At 35.7% G+C, this 20275-nt stretch overlaps 1 protein-coding gene across 1 annotated transcript in view; it reads left to right on the top strand.

Annotated features, from left to right (window-relative positions):
- NGR-A30 (neuropeptide receptor A30) overlaps window positions 1-19556 on the top strand; it is a 72839-nt gene extending 53283 nt beyond the window's left edge. The window contains exons 9-11 of the mRNA XM_028170607.2: window positions 8058-8238; window positions 17328-17460; window positions 18353-19556. Coding sequence (XP_028026408.2) covers window positions 8058-8238; window positions 17328-17460; window positions 18353-18505 — 467 coding nt within the window. The 3' untranslated portion in view covers window positions 18506-19556. The remainder of the gene's footprint in view (window positions 1-8057; window positions 8239-17327; window positions 17461-18352) is intronic.
- Window positions 19557-20275: the final 719 nt, after the last annotated feature.

The raw sequence follows: 20275 nt of genomic DNA, 5'->3' as shown, positions 1-20275 counted from the left end.
GGCGACAGCCGTTGTAGGATTCGCGTTGTGTTCTTTATCAGGTTGCCTACGATTAGATCCGCATACCAAAAAAATAATAATAATGCCGGTTTCATTGCTGCGAATTATTTATCTTGAGACGTGAGGCTGTTGTCTCAAATTTAATGTACGACCCGTCCTTAATTGAACTGAAACGCGCAACTGCTTTATGGTTACACTAGACAAAACCAACCAACCAGTAGAAGAGTACCAACCAGTAAAGGCTGTCAATGCACCCACATATACGAAATGTACCTACCTAAGACGTTTAAAACAGTCGACTTATTGCAAAAAAATCGTGGTGATTCACTAAACTCGTCAAGTGAGCCTGCATGGATAGGGACCACGACGCTGCCTATCTTCGCCACGAAGCAGTCACGCACTTCATGAGCCTTAGTTTTCAAATCCAATAGAAAGTTGCAGTTTTAAAGTATTTTAAAAGCTAGACGGTAAAAGTCCTTAATTTTTATCTTTGTTCAAATTAACAAACACATTTTCTAAATTTTAGAATGAAAATCTCAAGTTGATAAAAATAACTGATTCTCTGATTTTGGCTTGGCCCGAATGGTATAATACGCTAGGCCCACCGATGGGCCGCATGACGTTCAACGTATTAAGATGGAGCATGGTTTTCACCTAAGATATCTATTGGCTCCGATTGCCACTTCATACCAAATAGGTCGTCATGTAATCTACCCAACAAAGCCATTATTAACAAAAGGTTAGCTGAATTCACGAATATTTGCACCTTTAATTTTATTACCCGATGTCATTACTTCACCTTCTAGTAAAATATGCGGCATACCAGAAGTAACCACGAAATTCCTGATACAATTAAAACGGGTAAACAAATGTGATTACACCACACCAACATCGCTTTTGAACGTGCCATTAATCATGATTTCCCGGATGCCAAATCCGCTTACGTTTTCAGCAATTAAATATAAACATTATGTCGGCTTTACTGACTTATGTTTAATGCTATAATTCGACCAGCACCGAATGTAGTCACAGCATATCACTGGACCCAGAGCAGCTTCAGTCAAAAAAATTGTTGATGTTCAGAACCACGGCATAATAAAGAGCATGTTAGAAACAAGCACAGCCGAAACAGCAAATTAATGCCCACTAAGTTTCTCGCCGGATCTTGTCAATGGGTCGCGACACCGATCCGGTAGTAGATTCTACTGCACATGCTAGAAGAACTAGTGTTAGCAAATTATCTTATGTTGAGCCCTTGAGCTCACCTATTCGTACGCGAGAAGCTGGAATAGCCCCTTAGGCTACCTGTGAATAGATAGGGAAAAAACAATGAATTGAAGTCAATATTGAAACAATATTGTTTTATTAAAAAAGATGTGTGGTGTCGTGGGACACCGGATAGGAAAGAAGTTCCTTATTATAGAAATATAAATTTTAATTTCTATTCGAGGTATAAAGAAAATAAAACTGGAGACTCCGAAACAACCCATGGTCATTCGGTAACGTGCGAAATTATTGTGGTACACTTCATTCACGGTTGTTTGCATAAGAGTTAGCGTATTGCGCAAACGAAGGCTCTGAGATCGTGGGCAATGAATGATAAAAATATATGTTATTTTTTGTACGTTATTGTGCATTTACGTGTGCATTACTAATAAAAATCTTACGTTACGGACGTTTTTTCCCGGTCAGGGTACCCCTCTGCATCGTCCCATAAGGAGCTTTTTTCCAAGAACGTTTCTCGTAAGTTCATGTGACTTAGAGACATTTGGCGAACGTCCCCATTCTCCTGAATCTCAGATTACGTTATTTCCATTATATCAGAAATCAGCTGATTTACTACAATACGAGTACTTTCGGAATTCTCTCAATTTGCATTAGAAGACTTCTCATTGAGAATTTAAGGACTTTGTCCACTAATATACAAAAAATAGAGAGGTACATTAACTACATCCACTAAAACTAGACATCAAATTAGTCAGCAAACGTCAGGAGCCTATTGCGAGATATTATTCATTCTTTATGGTCGAGAGTTTAATGCGTTAAGCAAATTCACGTGGCGACCGCAACAAACATTTGAGTTCTTTGTTTACACTATTCCGTTGTGAAAATGAGGGTGGACGAATTGTTATGGCTGTCGAAATGACACGGAAATAACGACACTATGCTTTGAACAGCAGTTTGAGAACAAAGGTATATTATGAATATTTTCGTTTTTATAAATTAAATTCGCAAAGGTACTACATAAAATTTTATGTTTGAATTTGTGTAATGAATATTTTTACGACGCCCGTATACAATATGAATTCCGCCTCCAGTTTTAGACTTCAACTTAAAAAGAAAAATGCATTGGAATAACGGCTAACTTTCCCTCCAAGTTAGAATGCATTTTGGAACTTTGACAGAAAAAAAATATGGTGCGCCTGCAACTTGATGCACGTGAAAGAAGTGAAACTTCTTTTGCAGTGTGTAGTATTGTGTTTTTCTTCACAATTCATCCTTAAATCAAATTTCTTTTGTATGCTATGCTTAAGAGAAAGGACCTAGCTCGATATGTCCTTTCTCTCTATCTAAGGTCGAGTGGTTAGGGAGACGCTCTGTCTATTTTCTCACTCTCGCTCTTCCTAAATTGTATCTTTTCTCTCTAGCCGTAACGAATCTGTCGCGAGTAAAATTTTACTCTAAAGAAGTTTCACTTCAAAAATACAGAGTAGACAATTGTGGGCCCACAACACTGCTTATATATTTTATGGTCGTGGTAAATAGTCCGACTGGAATGTATTTCCAAAGTTATCCTACGCTAACCAATATCATCATGCCGTTTTTAATCGACACCTGTACACACTAAGTTTTTAGTATCATTAAAATGATATTAATTCTAGTTCAATAAAATACTCTTCACCACGACAAAATATGTTATATTTGTTAGTAAATACTAATCGAGCTAACTGGTTTTAATCGGTTATCTTAATGATTAGAATACTCGAGGACAAAGCTTAAATTTTTAACATAAATAAAGGTTTAATATTTAACAGTAAAGTCTTAACCTAAGGACGGACTTAATTGGCACTATGCACTTTCTACTCCCATTGAATTGTCAGATTAACCTTCGATGATAACTAAAAGACAAAAAGATTATTAATATTTTTACGCTGTAAGAGTAACGCCATCTATCTCCAAATAGTCGAACGAATATCGAAGGATCTAGTAGCATCTAGAACGCTCGAGAAGTACAACGTCATCCATTGTCAGATAAAGGAAACACAATACTCTAAATGTGTAGAATATTCTCGATAATTCTGGGGATGTGGTATTGACTATAAATAAGAGTTACAGAGATGGCATGCAGTCAGTAATCGAAACTACTCGAAGCGAAATAGCGAACGGGTCACCTAAAGCAAAGCGGAAGAAGCGAATTGAGAATTTTAAAGTGTTTGTGAAGTGTTTTAAGTGTTCTAAGTGTTAAAAACAGTTTTTAATTTGTACTTCGGTAGAATTTAATTTATCCCGAACCCCGGCGCGTTACAATATGTTTTTATTCATTTAATAAGTAACGTCCTCCGACAATAAACATCAGCGCAACCAATATTAACGAGTCTGAATAGAAATTCGAAACCCTTAGGATACAAGAAGAAAACAATTAACAGCTGAAACCGAGACGAAATATAAATCAAAATCTTTTGCTTGTAAACGCTAAAATACGACCAGAATATTTTCTCCATTTTAATACTGGGTCTCACTTCAAAAAATATCGTCGATGATTTTAAGAGTTAATTTATTTATGGCTTATTTTATAGGCCAAATGTTCGGAGCTATAAGAACAACGATTTAGTCCAGTTAGAGATGACGGAGGGCTCGTAAAGCGAACTTTATCGCTTCAGGAGACTTTTGTGGCCTCTCATACAACGAGGACTCCTTATTCTTATGACTTTCTGAGAGATTTGACCTCGGCGGAGTACGATTTTTATATGACTCGTGTTCCAAGTAAAAATATATTATGGTATAGATTGATTTTTAATCAAGAAACAATGCGCTGAATAATTCTGGAAATATCAGCTATTTTTGTGGTCTTATATTCCACAAGAGGCAGAAGTCCAATGCGCTGATCGAACCAAATACGCTCTACTCTCAATACCTCAGTCCACGATGCTGCGTAGCCGAAGATAGGCAGGACTGGCGAGGAACAGTCCAGGAGAAAGTTATTGAGGCCACGAGTTTCAGCATTTAGGATTATCGGCGCCAGGAGGAGGAGGGATATTCCACATAAAATGGCGATATCGATTTTGTAAATAACCAATCATAATCCACTCTTGTTCCACAGCTCACTTAAGGTGAGACTTAGGACAACTAATAACAAGGATCATTAATACATTATTTTCGAAGCAAAGGGTGTGAATCGTTTTTTTAAATGACTTCAATGACCACGTGTAATACCGATTCGACGTGCAACCTAACCCATGAATCAGCTCGCTGAGTTTCTCGCCGGATCTTCTCAGCGGTCGCGATTCCGATCCGGTAGTAGATTCATTCGCGAAGCAGCTGCTCTTGAGTTGTTAGGTCTCCTTCGGAGACGCTCTGGCAGCTGTTAGCAAGTCCCACCCCTCCTGGCTGAGCCTTTGCTCGCCCACCTGTACTGGTGAAACTGGAAAGGCCTCCGAGCTACCTCAGACCACTTGATATTGAGCGGTTAGCATGTTACATAGAAACAACATCATTTTTGCTATGACGTGTCCTGAGGCACGAGAACAAAGTTTTTCATTATTAATTAAACTAACAGTCTCCGTACTGTTCAATGTGTGATTGCGTCGCAATAGAAATGGACTGAGTGGTAATTATTGCGGTACATTTGTAGAAAAAATGCCAGTTTTGTTTAATGAAATCTTTCTTTTTCTTCCGAGTCCGTTTCTTCATTGCTGAAAGTCGTGTCCAGTTTGAAATGCTGATCACTCAATGCACTGTACTTACATAATATATATTAACTAGTCAGGTCATAAGTATTGTCACACAGTAAAAACTTTTCTTTTAGAATGCTGGCCACAAAAAAGTTTATTGAATTCGAATTTCGAATTGTTCATGAAAATAAAAATGTATACTTTTAGAATTGTACTCATTTTTAAATATGGAGTGGACGCTTAAAGAAAACCGTGTTGCAGTTATTGCGTTGCATCGTTGCGGTTACGCGCCAATTCAAATTTTTAACATACTGAAAATTTTGAATATAACCAAAAGATTCGTTTATCGTACCATCAAACGATACAATGAAGACTCTAGTGTAGATGACAGGTCAAGAAGTGGTCGCCCTCGGTCTGTTAGGACTCCAGCAGTGATAAAAGCTGTGAAGGCGCGAATTCAAAGAAATCCCAAACGTAAGCAGAAACTGTTGGCCCTTCAGATGGGGTTAAGCAGAACCACGGTGAAAAGGGTGTTAAATGAAGACTTAGGGCTTCGGAAATATCGAAGAAAAACAGGGCATCGTTTGAATGCTCGTCTAATGGACCTGAGACTGAAGAGATGCCGCGCTTTGTTGAAGCGGTACGCGGGAAAAAAATATCGGGAAATTCTTTTTTCGGATGAAAAAATTTTTACCGTAGAAGAGAGCTATAACAAACAAAATGATAAGGTGTACGCACACAGTAGTGAAGAAGCGAGCAACCGTATTCCGCGTGTCCAACGAGGTCATTTTCCATCGTCGCTCATGGTATGGTTGGGAGTTTCTTATTGGGGCTTAACAGAGGTACATTTTTGTGAGAAAGGTGTAAAAACGAATGCAGTTGTGTATCAAAATACAGTCCTGACGAACCTTGTGGAACCTGTTTCTCATACCATGTTCAATAACAGGCACTGGGTATTCCAACAAGATTCGGCGCCAGCTCATAGAGCGAAGAGCACACAAGACTGGCTGGCGGCACGTGAAATCGACTTCATCCGGCACGAAGACTGGCCCACCTCCAGTCCAGATTTGAATCCGTTAGATTACAAGATATGGCAACACTTGGAGGAAAAGGCATGCTCAAAGCCTCATCCCAATTTGGAGTCACTCAAGACATCCTTGATTAAGGCAGCCGCCGATATTGACATGGACCTCGTTCGTGCTGCGATAGACGACTGGCCGCGCAGATTGATGGCCTGTATTCAAAATCATGGAGGTCATTTTGAATAAACTTTAGTGTCATAAGAATCTATGTTTTGTTAAGTTCATTTTGGTATATGAATGGTTACATAATGAATAAACTTGTTTCAATTATTTTACATTAAACATGTGACAGAATTTATGACCTGACTAGGTATATAATTGAATATTAACCACGAATATAGCCATATAATCCTTTTAAATTATATATAAGCTAACGTTCTAAATCGAAATTGGTAATATTTGTATAAGTTATAGCACCTTCAAAATGTACAAAAGTGTATTTACTGACAGCACACGTAGATAAATATTTATTTTCAAACGAAAACCGTCAAAGGCAAAATGAGAAATTTAATTCAATACTAGCTTTCGTCTTCACTGAACAAGCCCGAGGTTATTAACGTTCATTTGAACCCCTCACGTATGAGTTGTCATGTTTTCGATTTGGCTTCCACCAAACTGTAAATTCGCGGTTGAAAATGTAATGAATATACCAAACCTTTGACAGATATAACTATAATAACTAGAGGTCCCGCAGTAGTCGAAATTCGACTATAATTAATTGGAATTGTAAGTTTGTACACTATTATGTTTGTATTTTATACTTCTATAATCACAAATTTCGCCAAGACTACACTTTAAAAAATATTAACAAAGGCAAACAATATTTAATCTATTCTCAATGTGACAACAGACGCCAAGAAAAAAAGTTTGACAATAAATAGTATGCATGCGTGTGTGCGTCAAATACATGGTATGTAGTGTGTGTAATGTTTTCTTTATTGATTTAATGTATCTTTTATGGATTATTTAAAAAAAATATTAGCATTGTGCACTTCTTCTCTAACTATATATTCTGTATAAGTGTGGAAAATTTCATACTCCTCCGTCCGCGCAATTTTCGTAAAAAGGGATACAAAGTTTTTGCTTCACGTATTAATATATAGATATAGAGTACTCTGATACAAAATTCAATTACAAATATAATAACTATAAAGCAACATTTCTGGAAAGATAATAGCGTTTTAATAAACAAATAAATAAGAAGGAATGCAGACGGATGAAGGAATTCACGTTGCAGCAATTCACTTCGCTGGCGATAAGTGGTCATCAGAGTTTATACACATTACACTGGTGGTAGGAACTCTTGTGAGTCCGCGCGGGTAGGTACCACCACCCTGCCTATTTCTACCATGAAGCAGTAATGCGTTTCGGTTTGAAGGGTGGGGCAGCCGTTGTAACTATACTGAGACCTTAGAACTTATATCTCAAGGTGGGTGACGCATTTACGTGGTAGATGGCTATGGGCTTGAGTAACCACTTAACACCAGGTGGCTGTGAGCTCGTCCGATTTCCACCTAAAAAAAAACATGTATGTCGCCATCGACCTTGAAAAGTGAGGTCTAAATTTGAATCGGTATAGTGTGACGGCTTTAACAACACCTTTCAAACTACAATGCATTACTGCTTCGCAACGGAAAATGGCAGAGTGGTGGCAAGTTCACAAGATGACCTTCTTTTCTTTTTACTAAGCAGACGAGCATACGGCCTACCTGATGGTGAGTGGTTACCGTTCAGCAATGCCAGGGGCAGAGCCAAGCCGCTGCCTACCGTTTACTAATCTTCACAAGCCTCATTTGAAGAAGAACATGTCATAGCGCTCGGGTAACACCGTGGAGGGGAGCTCATTCTAAAGCAGGATGGTACGTGGCAAAAAAGATTTCTGGAAAGGCACTGTGGATGAACGCAGTGGCTCCAGGTGGTATATTTTAATACAGTATTTTAATTTTGTATTAAAATTAATCGAATCATAAGTACGAGAGAACACATCACCCAATTACATTTTTCAATTTCGCGAAATAACCGATTCTTCACAGCTGTCGTTGTATTTTGTATTTGAGATATATAATTGTTATATTATTTGCAGTATTCGTCCTCTGCTGGTCTCCTTACATGATCTTCGATCTACTTCAAGTATATGGCTACGTTCCGGACACACAAGTGAACGTGGCCATAGCGTCTCTCATACAAAGTCTCGCCCCGCTCAACTCGGCAGCGAATCCGGTCATCTACTTTATATTCTCCAACCGGATCTTCGTGAGTCTCAAGTAAGTATATTTTCAGATATTTCTTACTGGTGGTAGGACATCTTGTGAGTCCACACTGGTAGGTACCACCACCCCACCTATTTCCGCCGTGAAACAATAATGCGTTTCGGTTTTAAGGGTTGGGCAGCCGTTGTAACTATACTGAGACCTTAGAACTTATATCTCAGGGTAGGTTTACGTTGTAGATGTCTATGGGCTCCGGTAGCCATTTAACACCAGTTAGGCCGTGAGCTCTTCTATCCACTTAAGCAAAATAATAATTAATAAATATATTAGGGTTACTTGATATGTCTAGGAGAAACGATGGCTTGATAGTATGAAAGACCATCATAAGTGAAGATGAAATTATTTCAGACTGAGCCCCGTGATTTCGAACCAATCAAAGTGAAACCAGAATAACCCCTCAAGGCTACTAGCAGATGGGTTGACAAAACCAAAACTATTGTGGTCTGTAGTTTCAGAACAGAGAAAAAATTAATGTAGAATACACAAGTCGTCTCCCTATTGATGAAATTAAAACAACATATATAAATTAAAAAGGAACCTTGTAAAGTTTGGATCTAAGCTTTATCTCGAAACTACAAATTGGAAAAACCGTTCATACCACTGAAAGCTTTTTAGACCCTAACTTCTAAACAAACATTCCAACTGTCCACAGCACGGACGAATTATGGATCCGGTCGATGTAAGGTATATACAAGATGCGAACTTCTTTGATGTTGATTTTTTTGTTGTCACTTCCAAAATTTTGGATTAAAAAAAATTGAATTTTTGCATCGACGTATAGATTTTTCTATAGCAATATTAAACTAATTTGTAAAATTAAATCGTGGTATATAAATAAAATACGTTAATATATATAAGATTATTAGGTATGTTGTTTTATTTATATGTATTATATGTTTATTAAAATAAAACTTCAATGTGTTGCTTGTTATTTCGGACAAAGAAACGACATTTAAAGTTTATTTATAATCTAGTTAGAAATTATTTTTCATAAAATTTTATACAATGACATAATATTTATCTGTCAAGGCTTCTCCACTTTACAGCACATGCGCGGACGTTCCGGCACATGTCGACAGCGCATGCGTGACATAATTAAAATTAAAGAAAGGAATAACTTTCTTTACATCTCCCCTCTTAAAGTAGAAAATTCACACAGAATTTTCTTTAAATTAATTCTTTTTCAATTTCCTCATCTTCATTTTCTTCTTTTACGACAGGAACTGGAATAAGTTTTGTGATATGAAATAGGTTTGATTCTGTTTCTTTATAACCTGTATCTATTCTATATATTGACTTTGAAATTTTGTTTATAATTTTAAAAGGTCCGATTTTCAGTTCATCCAATTTTTTTCTGTTAAGCTTGTTTCCATTTTCCACATACACCATATCTCCTACATTAAATTCATAGTATTTCCGATTTTTGTCGAATAGTGTTTTATTATAGTCATGAGATTTTATTGTATTCTCAAGTGCGATTTTTCGGTCATTAATCCAATCATTATTGGATTTTCCTTGCTTTAATTCATTTGGTACGACAGTAACATCCGTTCCATATAAAAGATAACTTGGTGGATAGCCAGTGACTGAGTGATTAGTATCATTATATTTATTTGCACATTCCTTAGCTATTGTGGTCCAAGCTCTTTTTTTTTTATTTTCATTTATTGTACATCTGATCTTATTTATTAATGTCTGATTTAGCCTTTCGTTCAGGCCATTAGAGAATGGTGCGTTTACGGCTGTAAAGACTAACGTTATTTGTTTATCTTTTAGGAATTCCTTAAATTCTTTTGAATTAATTCCGGGGTATTGGTCCGTGAGAAGTATTCCAATATCTTCAGTTTCTGTTATATTTGTAATTAGTTTAATAAAATCATTAGCGTTCTGGGTTTTTGAAGTTAATATGAAAGCAACACTTGTAAAGTGATCCACTAACAGGTGTAGATATTTCTTTGACGATCTTGAGCTTCCAAAACCTCCAATGGTGTCTATAGAGATTATTTCAAATGGCTTTTTAGCTGGGCCTAGATGAGACATAAAACCAAATTTATCATGACTTCTTGATTTATTTTTAATACAAGTTTCACAGCTTCTACTAACTTTCTTAATATTGTTCATCAAATTTTTGGCCGTATAGTGTGGACTTATTGTCTTCTGCATTTGACCTATTCCGATGTGGCAGAAGTTTTTATGTACTTCTTTTAGGAGTTTGATACTAAATTCTTCTGAAATAATAATTTTTTCTCTTTTTCTGACCTTTCTTAAGTATACTTTGTTTTTTTCAATTAATTTATTTTTATTTCTTTGTATATCTTCATTTTTATTTTGATCTATTAAAATATCTTGTAATTTAACCAAGTTCACAACTTTTAACAGTTCATCTGTATTTTTGTCCGATTCTAATACTGGATTCCTGCTTAGACAATCTGCTTCCAAGTTTTTCTTTCCTGGAGCATATTTTATTTGAAACTCATATTGCGATAGATAATATGTTAAATCCCCTAACTCTTCGTCTGTTCTAGATTTCAAATTCATGTTTTCTAGTGGTTTGTGGTCTGAATAAACTGTGAATGATTTACCTATCAACCAGTATTGCCAGTATCTCACAGCTTCTTTGATAGCAAAGCATTCCAAGTATATTGCTTTTTTTTTCTTTTGAGATTCATTAAGCTTTTTAGAAAAATAAGCCACTGGTTTTTCTGTTCCATCAGTCTGTCTTTGTTTCAATATAGCTCCAATACCTTCTAAAGAAGCGTCTGTATATATAATTATTGGTAAATATGGATCAAAAATTTCAAGAATTGGTTGGGAGCATAGCAAGGTTTTTACAGTCTCAAATGCTTCTTGGGATTTATCAGACCAAATGAATTTTTGGTATTTTTTTAGTAAATTATGTAACGGGTCTAATATTTTTGCACGGTTTGGTATAAACCCATGGTAAAAGTTAATTTTTCCTAAAAATTGTCTAATATTTTTCTGTGTTCTTGGAACAGGAAAATCCTTTATTGAAATCAAATTATCATTTACTGGTTTAATGCAATTTTTTTGAATTATATGACCCAAGTATTTTACTGAATCAGAAGCAAATGTGCATTTAGTAAATTTTAACCTGAAACCTTCTGTTTTGATTGCTTCAAAAAGTTGTGTAAGATGGTTAATGTGATCAGAAAAGTTTTTTGAAAATATAAGAATATCATCGATAAAATTAACTGTAAAATCCGTCAATTTATACTTTCTAAGTATATTATGAAGTATTCTTTGAAAAATGGCTGGAGACGTTTTTAATCCGAATGGTAAACAAGTCCACTGATAATGCCCATCTTGGGTTACGAATCCTGTCTTATTTTTGTCTTCAATTCGTAGAGGGATCGACCAAAATGCAGAATTAATGTCTAGCGTTGAAAAAAAATTGCAATTCCTGGTCTTTAAAATTAGATCTTCAATTAAGGGAAATGGTTGAGATTGAGGTACTACTATTTTATTTAACTCTCTAAAATCTATACATAACCTAGATCTTTTATTTTCTTCTTTTTTAAATGCTAATGTTACAGGTGCAGCGAAAGGACTGTAGGATTCTTCTATCAGCTTATTATCTAGTAATTTTGCTATTTGTGTTTCTATCTCTTTTTTATCTTCTATAGTGCACCTGTAGGGCCTCTTGCTACAATATCTATCCATTACTAAGTCGATTCTCGCTTCATACCCGTTAACAGTACCAACATCGTATTTATCTTTCGCAAAAACTGATTTATATTTATCAACCAGTGTATTTATTTCCGATCTTTGATATCGATCAAGATGATTTAATTTAATTTTAAAATTTTCTTCTTTTACATGTTCATTAAAATTTATTTTGTGTTCTTTTGTCGAATTATTGCTATCTTTATTATTTATTTCAATGTTTGCCTTTTCATGAGTTGTATTTTCTTCTGTTTTATTATTTAGGTAAAATTTCTGTGTTATTTGTAGATCTTCATTTTGTATTAGTTTAAAATCTTTTATTAAGTCTAATCCAATCAGAAAATCATATTTGAAGTTTGGTTCATCAATTATGTATACGTCAGCATTTTTTTCCAATTCAAAGATTTTTATTTTTAAGGTTGTCAAACCACTTGTTTTTTTAACACCATTAATTGTTACTAAATCTGCTTCATTCAAACTGTTTCCTTTTCCTTTTAACTTTAGTATTTTTGAATTAATTAGAGAAACATTTGAACCAGAATCATAAACCCCATATATTTCTAGTTTATCATTCAATAGTAGTTTGACATTAATTAATGGTGTTACTATTCGTTTTTTTGATTAGTTTCGTTTAACTCTGCTTCTATCACCGAATTGTTTACATGCTTAATGAAATTTTTCTTTAGTTTTTCATCTTCCTTGGCTCTAAACCAACACGTGGACTCAGGGTGATAACGAGAACCTTTATTCAACTTTTCACAAATCTTGCATACATATTTTTCTTCATTTCTATTATTAGTTCTCATATTTTCATTTTTCATTATAGGCATATAGCTTTTTTTATTTACCAAATGTTCATACTTACTCACTTCATTAAACAAATCCACTGTATCTTTTAATGTTTCTCTATTAATCCTATTTAGTATGAATTCTGGTAAACCAGCTGCTACTAGATCCACTAGTGTATCTGTGTCAATTGTTCTTCTCATATCCAATAACAGTTTTTCTTTTCTCATGGCGTAATCCAATAATGAACCATCCTTATATTTAAAAAATAGTGCGTATCTAACTGAAAATTTTATGAAAAATAATTTCTAACTAGATTATAAATAAACTTTAAATGTCGTTTTATAAGATTATTAGGTATGTTGTTTTATTTATATGTATTATATGTTTATTAAAATAAAACTTCAATGTGTTGCTTGTTATTTCGGACAAAGAAACGACATTTAAAGTTTATTTATAATGTAGTTAGAAATTATTTTTCATAAAATTTTATACAATGACATAATATTTATCTGTCAAGGCTTCTCCACTTTACAGCACATGCGCGGACGTTCCGGCACATGTCGACAGCGCATGCGTGACATAATTAAAATTAAAGAAAGGAATAACTTTCTTTACATATATATTATTGTACTAGCTGTACCCGCCCGCTTCGCTAGGCATTTAAAATTAACATTATTATTTCTCACCCCCACAAAGATTCTCATCATTAACGCCCCCGCAACCGGTGTAGGGCGACCAACACTCATATAAATATTAGTCTATCCATTAAGTACGTGTATGTTCTACATGGATACTAATTTTCAAGTCAATCGGATGCACGGTTCAGTAGTTATAACGGAACATCCGTAAAAATCACTCTAGATTTATATATTAGTATAGATGTATAAGTCAAATTAAAACAACTATTGTACAAAAACAAAAATTGTTTATCAAAACAGTCAAAATAAAATATTAATATTAAGAAAAGCGAACTATTTACAACAACAAAAAATTTCGATACCGTAATTCATCTTTTATTCCACTGTCATCATTAAGTACAGATGAACTCAGTTTCGACTTCCGAACTTGTAACTTCAGGGTTCCTTGACAAAAAAAACGTGTCTAAGAAATACGAGACGCGGTTTCTAAGAGGAATGTTTCAGAAGGATCCAACACACACGTAACGAGGTTAAATTCTAAGGACAGTCCGGTCCCTGGAGCACTCGCTTTTGTTATTATATTACGAATTACTAGAATCTAGTTAAGCCGAGAAACTAGATTCCGTTTCTCTGTTTTATTTGTTGAGTAGACTTTCTTTAGTGGTGTTGCTCACAATTTTATGATCTTTGAGATTTGTGTTATTTTCGTCGTGGTTAAGCTAAAGATAAGTTGAAGTTATGTTCATGTTGATGGTTTTTGGAACGAAGTTCCTTATGGGACGATGCGGAGGAGTACCCTAACCGGGAAAAAACGTCCGTAACGTAAGATTTTTATTAGTAATGCACACAGTGTACGACTTAACTTTGTAATAACGTACAAAAAAAAATTCTTTTTTATCATTCACTGACCACGATCTCAGAGCGTTCGTTTGCGCTATACACTAACTCTTATGCAAGCAACCGTGGATAAAGTGTACCACGATAAGTTCGCACGTTACCGAATGACCGTGGGTTGTTGCGAAACCTCCAGTTTTATTTTCTTTATACCTCGAATAGAACTTAAAATTAATATTTTTATAGGAACTTCGTTCTTATCCGGTGTCCCACGACACCACACATCTTTTTTTATTAGTCGTAGGGCATCCTGTGAGCCCTCACGGCATGCTACCACCACCCTGTCTGTTTCTGCCGCGAAACAGCTATGCGTTCCGATTTGAAAGGCGGGGCAGGCGCTGTGATAGAAAACTGAGACTTAGAACTTATGTATCAACGAAGAAAATCAGGAAAGACGTGAGCTAGTTCACCCGTCCAAGCAATAAAAAAGCCAAAATCACTTACTACCCCTCTTTGATTTTGTATTGAATCAAAATCTCGGAAGCCCGTCCGCTTCGAAGAGAAGTCTCCGCATAAATATTTAACTATAAGCCGGGCCATTAGCAGCGTAAGTGGATCGATGTAAACGTTAAACGACCTCACACGTCAATAAACTGTAGTGGGTTTTTATAAGCTTTTAGTAACGTTGTAAAAACAATGGTGGCCACTTAAAGTACTTGCTCCTAGATACATAATCACAACTACCGCACAATTTACGGACAGGGTTCAATGCTACAAGTTCACATCACAACTCTTTTATGGCTCTAGTTGAAGGTCACGGTCTACCAAGTGTCGACTAGTTTCAGGAGCCCATAGATTACGATGTAAGCAAGCCTATCCTCTAAATCAGCGTTTCCGAAAGTGGGCACTAACGCCCCCTTGTGAGCGCTGCAGGCCTAAAGGAGGGCGGTAAGCGACTCAGAAAAAAAATGGGGGCGTTGTGTAAGAGGCTTGGGAGACGATTTGTAAATTCATCTAAGAGGACTCTTAGACACCAACTGAGCTCTCGCTATAGTGGTTTTTAAGTAGATGAAAAAGTGGGGCCGCTAACAAATAATTTATTCTCAAAGTGAGCAGTAAACAAAATAAGTTTGGGAACCACTTGCTCTAAATCGAAATCTAACGTATAACGGCTGCTTCATCCTCCAAAACCGATAACTACCTAACAGTATATACGGCTCGCCTGATAGTGAGTGGATACCGTCGCTCAGGGACATCAGTAATGCCAGGGGCATAGCCAAGCTGCTGCCTACAGCTTAGTACTCTCTGCAAGCTTCGTAATCTATGATAATAGTAATAATAATAACTCCAAACCAAATAATAAGCATCCAGTGCATGCAGCTCAAGCCAACGAATGTAAATGTATCGAAGTATATTTTGAAACTCGTCCTTGCGTCGGTAATACTCAATACTGGTCGTGGCCCATTGAAGTTTTCTTGGGAAAATATACATGGTGGGTCTCGCGTGTTTTTTTTTATTGCTTAGATGAGTAGACGAGCTCATAGCTCACCTGGTGTTAAGTGGTTACTGGAGCCCATAGACATCTACAACGTAAATGCTGCCACTTACCTTGAGATATGAGTTCTAAGGTCTCAGTTTTTACAGTACAACGACTGCCCCGCCCTTTAAACCGGAACGCATTACTGCTTCACGGCAGAAATAAGCAGGGCAGTACTACCTACCCGTGCGGGTAAATCAGACGTCCTACCACCCGTAATTACGCAAATTATAATATTGCGGGTTTGATTTTTATTACACGATGTTATTCCTTCACCGTGGAAGTCACTCGTGAACATTGGTTAAGTGCGTATTTAATCAGAAAAATTGGTACACGCTTGCGGGATTCGAACACCGTTGCATCGCTAAATACAAATGCATCGGATGTCTTATCGAAGAAAAAAAATATATATGTAAGAACGTATTTTAAGTAAAAAGCCACTAACAATTAATATAGCTTTGAACGATGTCACGTTTTTGCGGTAAACCAAAGCAGACGTGGAACGATCCAGTGATTAATTCTATAGCTAAAATGACCCTTTTCATTTTGGAAGATTGTTAATTTCATCCCGCTCGGCTGCTCGTTATAGGTCGATTCGTTGTCTGACTCGTGTGGCTTACATAACCGAAACCGTATTATTGAAAGCCTTTGAGGGCGATATTTGTTTTCGTCGGCTTTTTAGATCCCGCTGTGATTTTCTTCGTTGATTTATTTAGTGTTCCGATTGGTTGATTTTTAATAATGTAAAATTTGTTTTTTTTTACTTTTTTATTGCTTAGATGGGTAGACGACGAGCTCACAGCCCACCTAGTGTTAAGTGATTACTGGAGCCCATAGACATCTATAACCTAAACGCACCACCCACCTTGAGATATAAGTTCTAAGGTCTCAGTATAGTTGCAACGGCTGCCCCACCCTTCAAACCGAAACGCATTACTGCTTCACGGTAGAAACAGGCAGGGCGGTGGTACCTATCCGCACGGACTCACAAGAGGTCCTATCACCAGTAAGGATATGTGAAGATATGTGAAGGAGAGGTGGGTGCGGCATTTATGTTGTACATTTCTATGGGCTCCGGTAATCATTTAACAACAGGTCGGCTGGAAGCTCGTCTAACCACATATGCAATTAAAAATTAAAATAATATATCAGATACTCTTGAAGACACGAACCATTTCGATTGAGTTATTATTTCAATATAATTTAATTTAAGACTATATTATAGTTCATCTCCTACATAGGGTCTTTTATTTCACCAACACTTTTACTGGTGTAGCAATAAGGCGTGATTTGGTAAAGTTTATCACTCACACAACAGTTAGTGTATGTAAGATGAGATCAGAGCACAATTAGCAACTTTTTATATTTCAAAATATTTACACGAAAATAATTGGATTGATTTTGACTCATGGCATTGCTGATGTCTATAAGTGGATGTGATCACTCATCACCAGATAAGCCGTATACTTCTCACTTTTATAAGTAGTATTTATAAAAAAAATTTTTTAATAAAAATCATCTAAATTAGGTTTGACGTATTTTATAATAACAGCTTTTGGCTCTATTTTTAAACCTAATCAAATTATCGGTTTTGCTAACAGGAACATCCCTCCATACAAGTGGCTGACTTGTCTGATGAAGGGTAATGATAGTCCGGCTGGCAATGAATCCAGGGCCCATACGGAGCTCCTCACGTCCTCACATCGAAGAACCAGGCGCGATCTTACCATAAGGGTATGTATTGCAACAAGATGAGTAAATTATAAACCTTAACTGAATTAGACTTTCAGATGCATTGATATGGATACGCTAAGCAACATTGTTCTTGTTTGAGCGTGTAGCCATACGAGATCCAGTATCGGTGTAAGGACCGACAAAACTATACAAAATAGCCTACGTAATATGAATATCAAACTCAAGCTATGACTTGATGATGAAAGGTGAGCCACTGACGGAGATTTGGGAATAAGTGTACAAGACCATGGTCACACGGTGTCTTTTTAATACGCTTTTATTAGCTTCAGACGTATGTATGGTAGTATGTAGGTATGTAACGGAATCTTTGAATATGATTTTGACCCCCTTCAAAACGTCGGATTAACTTGAAATTTGGTATACCTATTAAGGAACGATGACAATTCAATATTAAAAAAAAATTGAAAAAATTGAAATTGAACTAACAAATGAAAAATAAATAATAGTTTAAAAAACTAACAAAATACGCTTTTATAGAAAATCCAACTAAAAAATTGAAAATAAATTTTAATAAGTTTGCATTAAAAATAGTGTAAGATAAAAATATTTTATTGTAAAAAAAGCGTGGGGTGCATGGTATCAGTAGTTATAAATATTTTATGAACAGATATGAGTAGAAGGGTCATTTTGATAATATCCTAAAAAGTAACCCACGCTTTTTTTACAATAAAATCAGTTTTTCTTACACTATTTTTAATTCAAATTTATTTTCTATTTTTTAGTTGGATTTTCTATAAAAGCATACTTTGTTAGTTTTATTAAACTACTATTTATTTTTTGTGTAAAGGCTAATCAGATTAATGTCGTAATCTGGTTCATAAGCCAATATAAAAGTCGAAAACAATATTCCCTTCAACACATTTGAATTTAGGTGAAAGACGACAGCGTCAAGTTTCCGAAGCCGAGGGTTCAGCACAGAAGCAGCACTAACTCCCGCAAGGTTCGCCTCCACCTACCCGATGGGCAGCACCAGATGAACAACAACTGTCATACAGTCCGAAGAAGAGATGATACTTTTCTTTAAACTTCCAGATGATGTAACTTACAACGGAAAAAATAATGTTAATTTTTGGAACGAAGTTCCTTGTGAGACTATGCGGAGGTGTACCCTAACCGGGAAAAAACGTCCGTAACGTAAGATTTTTATTGGTAAAGCACACAGTGTACGACTTCACTTTGTAATAACGTACAAATTAGTAATGCACACAGTGTACGACTTAACTTTGTAATAACGTACAAAAAATAACATATTTTTTATCATTCATTGACCACGATCTCACTCACTCTTATGCAAACAACCGTGAATGAAGTGTACCACAATAAGTTCGCACGCTACCGAATAACCGTGGGTTGATGCGAAACCTCCAGTTTTATTTTCTTTATACCTCGAATAGAACATAAAATTAATATTTTTATAATAAGGAACTTCGTTCCTATCCGGTGTCCAACGACACCACAATTTTTTTTTTGCCATGCACATTTTTGAAGAGACATCGGATCCAATCAATATGTATTTTTTTGTGTGTGTTTTTTAAAATATTTTTTACGAATAATCACTAAGACATGATTTCAACAAAAGACAACAAAAAAACCATGGATCCGCATAATAAAGTTTGTTTCTTTTGGAAACGGATTCTGAAAGTAAAAATTCAGAATAAGTAAAATTCACTAAGCGATGTTGTATAATGTATCAATTTCTTAACAAGTCTTAGGCATAATAGAATAAAAATTTAAATATTAAACATAATATATAATAATAATGTCTTGGTCATAAAAGTTAGAAAGTATTTGAAACGTTGATAGTCAGTATATTTTTCGAAGAAGAAAACAGTTTTCATGTAATTTAATTTGCGTATAAATAACTTTGTATAATCACCATAATTTAAGGTTTGTAAAATATATGTAAGATTCTTACGAATTTTCACGAAATTTTAATGAATATTTGAGTAGAATTTACATGCGAATAATTCAGGTTGTAGTTTTCTTAAATGCTAATATATATTTACTTGTATTTAATGTGTATTTAAAACAAGATTGAATTGTGAAATCTAATATAGAATAATAACTTTGTTTTATATTTACTGTTAAACGTTATTGTAATCAAATTTTTGTTCATGTAAATCAGACTATTAATAAGAAGATAGAGCGAGACTCGGCCTCCGAGTTAATCTAACCGTTTATATTTTCGCTAAATTGGTGAATGGGCTCACTGCACACTAATGCCTAAATTGCCTAATGGATAATACGTCCGGTGCATTCGTATCTCGATGCATCAGTGTTCGAATCCTGCAGGCGGGTACCAATTTTTCTAATGAAATACACACTTAACAAATTTTCACGATTGGCTTCCACGCTGAAGGAATAACATCGTGTAATAAAAATCAAACCCGCAAAATTATAATTTGCGTAATTACTGGTTGTCGGACCTCTTGCGAGTCCGCACGGGTAGGTACCAACATCCTGCCTATTTCTGCCGTGAACCATCAATGTGTTTCGGTTTGAAGAGTGGGGCAGCCGTTGTAACTATACTGGGACCTTAAGACTTGTATCTCAAGATGGGCGGCCGCATTTACGTTGTAGATGTCTATGGGCTCCAGTAGACACTTAGCACCAAGACGTCCACCCATCTATGAAAAAAAAAGTGGTTACAGCAGTCTAGAGATATGTGAATGTACCCACCCACCTGAAGATCATCGCGCTCGCGAGTCACCAGACGTCTATAATGTAGGCTCCGAAAGCTACATATTACGTCATGATCCTATTACATATTATGTAATTCCCCGAGTTCCTATTT

Source organism: Bombyx mandarina, chromosome 22, assembly GCF_030267445.1.
Source record: "Bombyx mandarina strain Sakado chromosome 22, ASM3026744v2".
NCBI classification, from domain to species: domain Eukaryota; kingdom Metazoa; phylum Arthropoda; class Insecta; order Lepidoptera; family Bombycidae; genus Bombyx; species Bombyx mandarina.
The sequence above is the reverse complement of the archived record's forward strand: the minus strand, read 5'-3'. Positions and strand labels throughout refer to the sequence as shown.